Genomic DNA, 8,093 nt, shown 5'->3' with positions numbered 1-8,093 from the left:
GGGGCGCGCCGGCCTCCTGAGGGCTCCCGCCACGGCGGCCGGGCCGCTCGGGCCACACGCGTGCGGCTCCGCGCCAGGGGAGCCCCGCGGCGGCAGCCGGGGCCGTCGCGACCCCGAGGGCTCCTCCTGCCCCCGGACGCGCGTGCCCGGCGCGGGTCCGTGCGTGCCGGGCCTCCGGTCAAGCCCTGAGAACGAGCGAGCGCCCGTGGGGCTCCCGCTTGAGTCTAGCGTGCCGTAGGGAAAAGTGGGGCCGCAAGCCTCTGAGGGTCGCAGCTCCCCCTCTCCCTTCTCCGCTTGTGCAGGTGGCAGGAAAGAACGGGGACTGCCCGGAAGCGCTGCTTTCTTTGCAGGGCTCCCTGCTCGGAGGAGACCCACCTGCCGGGCTGCCTGCCTTCCCGGCGGCGTTTTGCAGGCTAGCGCAGACCTGCTCGTTCGAAGAGGATTTTGCTGCAACCATGGCAGGCAGATGTGTCAATTTTAAAAGCATTGTAATGGATCACAGTTTTAACTGTATTATAAGCCGCCTCAAGAGCATTTGCAGAGCAAGCACGGGGATGGGGGGAATAAACACTGGAAGAGTAAAATATAAACAGTTATATGACCTACAGTGATTACATTAAGAGAGCTTTCAGCTCACACTATGCATCATTTTATTAAGACTCTCTATGAACTGTCACAGCCACACAATTCATTTTTATTAATTTTCTCAAACAAAATTAGTGGTGTGGGGGTAGGGAGGAATACAACCCAAAAGGATAGGAAAATGTTCCAGTCCAGTGCAGGATCAATGCCATTAATTCTTTAATACAAAGAGGCTAGTTTGTATGAACTCAGCATTAAACTGCAGCAATTAATTTCTCTCCCCCCCCCCGCAAATATGAGTGAGAGCCCAGAGCAAATTCAAACAAGTAATTTTGGGTCCTTGTACAACAATTGTGCATACCACATACCCAGCCTTTTTTCCTCCTCCTCCTGGGACATAATACTTTCAAAGAGAGGCACAGAGGAGCAGGGTACTGTAATATTAATAGAAAGATTGCTATTTTTGTGCCTTGCCTTTGGCAGACTAAACAAACCATCAAAGTTTTACAGGAGAGCAAATTCTCTCTGCAGATACATCTAGGAGCAAAGGCTGTTACGAGGCTGGTGATATTCCCCTGACTTTGCACAACAGCACTCCAGATTGTGCAAAGGGCTGACTTGGCTCGGGCTCCAGGAGACGGCAAACTCCTGGGTTAACGAGACCTCCCCAGCCCCCCGATCAGCAAGGGGCACTTCCCTCGCCCCCAGCACCTCATGGGGGTAGGTGTACAGCAAAGGCAGGCAGGCAGGGAAGGAGGGAGGGAGGGAACCACGTGTTCCGGGGGGGGGGGCAGCATGGCACCTTCCATTCAATGAGAAGAAGACAACCCTCAGACCTCAGGTGGAAAGCATCTGGCGCCATAGGCGTCCAGACCATTTTGGAGCCGGTGCAGTGCAGTGACTGGAGGGCTTGGGCTGAGAGTGGGGAGGGCCGGTTCTCACTCGCTGGGTGATGCGGGGCCAGTCAATAGCTCTCAGCTGAGCTTACCCCCCAGGCATGTTGGGAGGCTCAAGTGGAATGAGGAGGGAGGCATGAGGCACCTTGAGCTCCTTGGAGGAAAAGGCACGATATCAGTGTACAAATAAAAGTAACTTAAGTGTTCATTCCATTTCTGCTTCATGTTTCCCTGGTGGGGAGTCACTGAAAGGTTCAAGAGAGCCACATCTTGCTGTCAGACCACGGATGTTCCACAATAAACCCTGATCGCCCTGATCGTGCCTCGTGTCCCAGAGCTACTTGATCCTGCTCAAGCCATTCAAGGTAATGGGCCATCAATACATCTGAGAACAGTGAATTCCATAAATTAATGCAGGATTGTATCACGAAGGAAGGGTATCCAGAAGCCTCCTTCTGCAGAGGCAGAGTAGGCCTAGATAAACCAGAGTTTTCAGCAAGGGTCTTTCTTAGCCCTGTCTACAGAGGGTAACTATTAGTGGAGAACCATCAGGATGGTGGTCGTCGATGAGTGGGGTCCCCCAGGGCTCTGTCCTGGGGCTGATCCTGTTCAATCTTTTCATCAATGACATGGAAGAAGGGGTGAACAGTCTGCTGATCAAATTCGCAGATGATACTAAAACTGGAGCAGTGGCCACAACTGGGGAGCAGGTACTCCAGATCCAAAAGGATCTGGACAGACTATGGAAGTGGGCAGGAGACAACAGGCTAGCGTTCAATGTGGATAAGTGCTCGGTCTTGCACTTGGGGCATCGGAATGGGTGTCATAAGTACAGGTTAGGGGACAAGTGGCTGGAGAGCAGCCCTTGTGAAAGGGACCTCGGGGTGCTGGTTGATTGCAGGCTGAACATGAGCCAGCAGTGCGATGCGGTGACCAAGAGGGCAAACGCCACCCTGGGTTGCATAGCCAGAAGTGTGGCTTCTAGATTCAGAGAAGTATTACTGCAACTCTACACAACACTGGTGCACCCGCAGCTGGAGTCTTGTGTTCAGTTCTGGGCCCCTCATTACAAGAGGGATATACCAAGGTTGGAATCATTGCAGTGAAGGGCCACTAGGACGGTGGCTGGTTTGCAGGGTAAACCATATGAGGAGAGACTGAGGGAGCTGGGTCTTTTCAGCCTTGAGAGGAGGAGACTCAGAGGGGACCTGTTAGTGTCATACAGGTACGTGAGGGGGTGCCACACAGAGGTTGGTTGTGACCCTTTTTCCACTCGGATGGAGGGCACGACACGTTCCAATGGAGCAAAGCTCAGGGAACCAAGATTTAGGGTGTATGCCAGGAAGTACTTCCTGACAGTTTGGACCCCCAGGGTATGGAATGGACTTCCCCGGGAGGTGGTTGAAGCCCCATCGGTGCAGGTGGTCAAGGATAGGCTGGACGCGCACATGGAGGGCCTGTCATGAGCGGAGCCAGCTGCAGCCAGTGGCCAGACTAGATGGCCTGGGAGGCCCCTTCTCACTTGCTGTTTGCAAGCAGCGGGGGGGGGGGGGGGGGGGTGGGGGGGGTCCCCCTTTTCCCGTGGGGGTGGGGGGGGGGGGGGGGGGGGGGGGCATGTGCTGAGTGTGCACCTTCTGCCAGGCGGCCACAGAGCTCCGGGAGAGAAGACCAGCCCTGTTCACAGGTCTGCCTCAGAATCCCAAAGTGGGGAATCTCCAGCAGCTGGACTGGGAGTAGCTCTCTCTGCCCACACCCTTGCAGAGCTTCTGCCAGTCAAGCACAGGCGGACCCCCCAGGAAACCTTCGCTGGGAGAGCTGCCCGGGCTGCCCACATGTGGCCAGGCCTAGTGTGCAGAACCCCGAGCCACAGCAGATCAGGGTTCTTCAGAGGCCACCCAATCTCCTGCCCTCCCAGGGGAAGCTCAGATTTCAGAGGCTGGGCCCACCATGGCTGCAAAGAGAGCCTTCATACCAGAAGCCCTTCACTCTAGAACATCCCAGCACTGCAGCTTTAGCCAGGCATTGATCTTTCTAGAGTTCTGACTCCTAAAAATACAGCTTTTTCAACAAGCATTTCCAGGAAGCTAATCTTGTCCTCTTTGCATCATTTCTAAAGCCCTTTAATAGAAGCAATTCATTAACACTGTCAGCTGTGCAAATGAAACCTGCCCGAAAAGGCTGCTTCGGATGGCTCCACATGATGGTTGCCAGGCTCGAAGGGGCCAGTGGCCAGTGGGGCGGCAGCGAGCACCAGCCAGCAGCGAGTGGGAGCAGGGGGGCACCCTCCCGCCACTGCCATCCCGCACCGATGGCGGTGGGGTGCGATCACCCCACATCAGCCTTCTTATGAAATACAGTGGGCCATAAACCCATGTCTGGGCTATGACCCTATATAAAAACCCAGGGCATCCGAAGTAAATGGCCCACGAGGCAGTTTCCGCTGCTGGAAGGGGGAAGCGTTGGCATTCCTAGGGAAGCTTGAGAAAGAGAAACGGCGCTGCTTGTGCTCCGACTCATCTCAGCCCGCCCCTCCTCTGTGAGCTGCTAAACTCCAGGTTTGTGCGCAATTTGTTATGGTCAATGACCATTCCTGCATTTTGCCAGGAATTCTTCCCCCACTCATTAATTAATTTGGGAGCAATCTGATGCCAAACCATTAAAAAGAAAGGCAGCTTGCAGGGTTTTCCCATCTGGATGGAGAAAGAAAAGGGAGAGCATTCTGGTAGTGAGCTGGAATCTTCTCCACTCCATTTCCCAAATTTGGCAATGCCTTTTGGCCCTCTACAAAAATCCAACCTGATGAAAGAGCTCTCACATCACCAAGACAATGCCTTGGCAAAGGATCCTGTTTGGGGAATTCACAGAGGCCTGCTCCCAGCCTTTCAGCTGCTTCAGAATTTGGCTTTGTAGGACTCACCTGGCCAGCTGGCCGGCATTCAGCCTGAGCAGGCTTGTCATGTCCCAAGCATCGTCCTAGTAAAATGAAACATTGCATGTGGCCAGAGACTGAGCGATCCCCTGCCAAAGGCTCCTAGCTCAGCAGCCTCCAGGTAGTCCAGCCTCCCAGGGAAGCACACGAACCACCTGTATTTCAATGTGCCAATCAGTTATTGCAGTGGGAATTTCTACTCACTGCCCCCTGGTCATCAGTGGTATTAAAGGGGACTCCACCATGCGCTTGAGGTTGATTGCCACTTCACTGTGACCAAATTTTATTTTCGGGAATAAAATACAGTTTTTCTACTACTCGTTGTGCTTAATTGGGCTGAGTGTGCCAGGTCCAGACCCCCTGAGTCCAATAGCTTCAAGCAGGAAGCTTCAAAGATGCAAAAACCATGGTTGTAAATTTTGCTTTGCCCCCACCTCCTGCCAGATTTTTTTTCTGGGTTTGTAAAGAAGAAAATAGAGAAACGGCACAAAAAGGTTCTACTCCCTGATGAGGGAAATGCTTGGATTCTACTCAGCCAATTCTCATTCATGTTGAATTAATTAGAGCCGAAATTAATTTGTTCCTGGAAACCTATTTTTTAAAAATCCCCTGCAAATCCTGATCTTGAATATGCACCAAATGTTATCTGAATGAGTATTGCCCAAATATTAACTGGCTATTTTAAAGTGTAAGTGAGCCAATTGTAGTATTTATTTACAAGTATTCAAGAATGTTTGACTCCACTCGGCAGAGGGCACGCAGCAATATCCCAGTGGCAGTTTGCGGATGTCACATCTGCCGAGAATTATATTCCTGGAAGGGACCTTAGAGATCATTTAGCCTGACCCTCGGCTCAGTAAGTCTCAGGCAACAATCCTGTCAAATCCTTGCCAGAGAGTAACACCCACTCAATACCAATGGAATGTATTCTGCTTAATACACACAGGTCGCAGAGCACTCACATTCAGCAATAAAGAAGGCGCATTAAAAATTCAAAGTCCAAGTTTCGAATGGCAAATTTTCTAAATGTCAAATATTTCCAAATATTAATTCCAATTCCCATTACCGAACAGAGTTAAAAGAATGGGGGAGTGCCATGTCCCCACAACACACACTCGCTGTTTAAAAACTTTTCCAATGAGCCACCTGTATCTGCCCTTTGGAGGAAGACTCAACACTAAAATTAGTAACCGTTGAGCAAAGAGCAAACAAGAACTTTCAGTGCTTCCAAGGAAAATCACTGCTTTTGAAGAAAATGACCATCTAAATTTTCCACACTTCTTCACATGTCTGCATTTCCCTCAGCAAGAAAGCGCCTGCAGAAATGCTGCCAACCGCTCGCTGCAAGCAAGCCCCAGAGGCAGAGACAGTTCGGCAGTCGGGACAGTTGGGAAAGCCGTCTGACAACTGCTGCATAAAACCTGGACCAGGAACCCTCCAGTCTTGGACAAGAGGCAGGCGGCAGTGGAGGCGAGCCCCTCATCCTCACAAGCACCTCTCACAGCGCTCCACAGAGGATGCACCTCAGAGCGACAGCACCGGTTTTCCATCAGTTGTGTTTTCCTTTCATGCCTGGTCCAGAGAGCTTGTGACAACTGGAAGCACCACTGAGATGGAGAGACAACACCCCTTCACTCGCCGGAGCCTTCCAAACCCATCCCTCCGCACGGATATAATTAAACATTACGCCATTGAGTTCAATCCGCTTCTCCCACATCTGTCAGGACTGCAGATGGCCAGGTTTTAATCAATCTGATTTCATTCAATAAAATACTCATTAAGTCAATTAATGAGACTTTGGTGTCACAAGCTATCAAGCATGACTTGTTGGGCTCCTGGTGCTCTCCCAACCTGCCCCCCCCCATCCCGTCGCACCCGCTTGGTGAACGGTGCATTGATTTAGCAAGTCCAGTAAAATCAGGAGGAAAATTAATCGATGGGCATTTTCATGGGGAGAGCTCTTGGCACCTTACCTGGTTTTAGGGGAGGTGGTTAGCCATTCCTCGTGTTTCTCAAATGTTATTAGATAGGCAGCAATTTCCTGAAAGAAGAAAAGAAACAAGATCGTTAAAAAATTGTAGTTCAAAGGATCATTCTTTTAAACAAAGTCTTCCTTGATCAGGACAAGCGCGGGAGCTCAGGCTGGCAGCTGTCCGGGCCGGAGGCTGCAGGAGGGCCCCGCGGGAGCAGCACGGCCCGCTCCGTGCAGAATGGGGTGCTGCGGGCAAAGCGGCCCGTCCCGCCTGCTGCTCCCAGCTGTTTTTCCAGCGGATGCCTGTGCTCGACGCTGTGTGGATGAGCAGGGCAGGGAGCCGCGGAAGGCGTCCGGAAGGAGCGGGTGGAATTGTCCCGGGGACACCCGGGGGAGAGCCTCTCTTATTTGGCCTCCAGCCAGCTCTGGCCACAGAGGGAAGTGCAAGGAGCCCACCAGGAGGGAGGCTGGAGCAGGCCACCCACGGCGAGCTGCGAGCTGCCCCTCGTGCCCGGCCGCTGCCTCGCCCTGACCCAGGCCAGGGTTGACCGGGCTCACGATCGTCTGCACTTCTCCGTGGGACTCGCAGCCATCCAGGCCTGCACAGAATTGACAAGGTGAGAACTTGGAATCAGAAGAAAGCTGCAAGTGCCACAAAAGCTATGATGAGACGCGCTCCTCCTGCAGGGAGGCTCCAGGCGTCAGCAAGTGGGGGAACTCACTGAAACTTCAGCTGACTGCGGCGCTAGCCCCACGCAAGCCAGGCGGGACAGAGGCCGACGTCGGGCAGCCTGTGCAGGCCTGTCTTCCACCTGAACTTGTGGAGGGGCTGCTCCTTTAGTGGGTAATGTCAGTTTTACTCAATGAGCTGAGAAGTTATGGAATTATAACCTTTTTAAACAGCTTTCTTGGTCCCTCAGGGAATTGTAATGGGACTGGAAATAAAAGAAGCGTTATAGAAGAGAGCCTTTCCTTTCTAGCAATGTGGTAACTTTCTTCCAACATGAATGTGTCAAAATGCAGGGGAACAGCCCTGCTTCGCTGAAGCAACAGACAAATGCATGGGGGAACCCGCAAAACAAGCCCTCGCTAGGTTGCCTTGGTGCAGAGGAGAGAGAAGCCCCCAAACATGGCAACCCTTTAGCCACATCTAATCCTTCACCCAAGCCAGACATGGAAAATAAGCAAAGCTTAAACCAGGTTCCTCCAACTTTTTCACCAGGGGGCCAGTTGAAATCCGCCGGTGCCGGGCGCGCACCAGAAAGGTGGAGCCGGCGGTGCGTGTGGGCTGGGGCGGCGAGGGGAGACGAGGCGCAGGCGGGGGCAGGCGGGCACCGTGAGGCGGGCACACGAGGCTCACCTGAAGATCATTTTCTCCGCGCGAGCAAACCACTGCCTCCCACGCGTGGGTGTGCGGCGGGTCCAGATGGGCTTGGCGGGCCGGATAAATGGGCATAATGGGCTGGATCCGGCCCCCGGCCGTAGTTTGAGGACCCATGGCTTAAACTTTCACACCACAGAAAGAGTCTCTGTTAGGACACCCAAATGGTAAGTTCATTTTTATCTGGTTACTACGTCTACCACCAGTATTGGACAAGAGGCTGCTCTGATGGCCGAAACAGAGTCAAATTTACTCTGCAGGGCGAGGTGCCGACTTTCCAGATGGGCACCCCTCGCACACCCCCACCAGCTGCAAGGGAAGCCTCCGGCTGCA

At 53.0% G+C, this 8,093-nt stretch overlaps 1 protein-coding gene across 1 annotated transcript in view; it reads right to left on the bottom strand.

Moving 5' to 3' along the window:
* Positions 1 to 7,835, bottom strand: part of CAMTA1 (calmodulin binding transcription activator 1) — a 698,809-nt gene extending 690,974 nt beyond the window's left edge. Inside the window, exons 1-2 of the mRNA XM_044420870.1 lie at positions 7,740 to 7,835; positions 6,381 to 6,448 (exon numbers count right to left, since the gene is read on the bottom strand). Coding sequence (XP_044276805.1) covers positions 6,381 to 6,448; positions 7,740 to 7,835 — 164 coding nt within the window. The remainder of the gene's footprint in view (positions 1 to 6,380; positions 6,449 to 7,739) is intronic.
* Between the last annotated feature and the right edge of the window lie 258 nt (positions 7,836 to 8,093).

The sequence above is a fragment of the Varanus komodoensis genome, unplaced genomic scaffold, assembly GCF_004798865.1.
Source record: "Varanus komodoensis strain SLA01 unplaced genomic scaffold, ASM479886v1 scaffold111, whole genome shotgun sequence".
Taxonomy (NCBI): domain Eukaryota; kingdom Metazoa; phylum Chordata; class Lepidosauria; order Squamata; family Varanidae; genus Varanus; species Varanus komodoensis.
The sequence above is the reverse complement of the archived record's forward strand: the minus strand, read 5'-3'. Positions and strand labels throughout refer to the sequence as shown.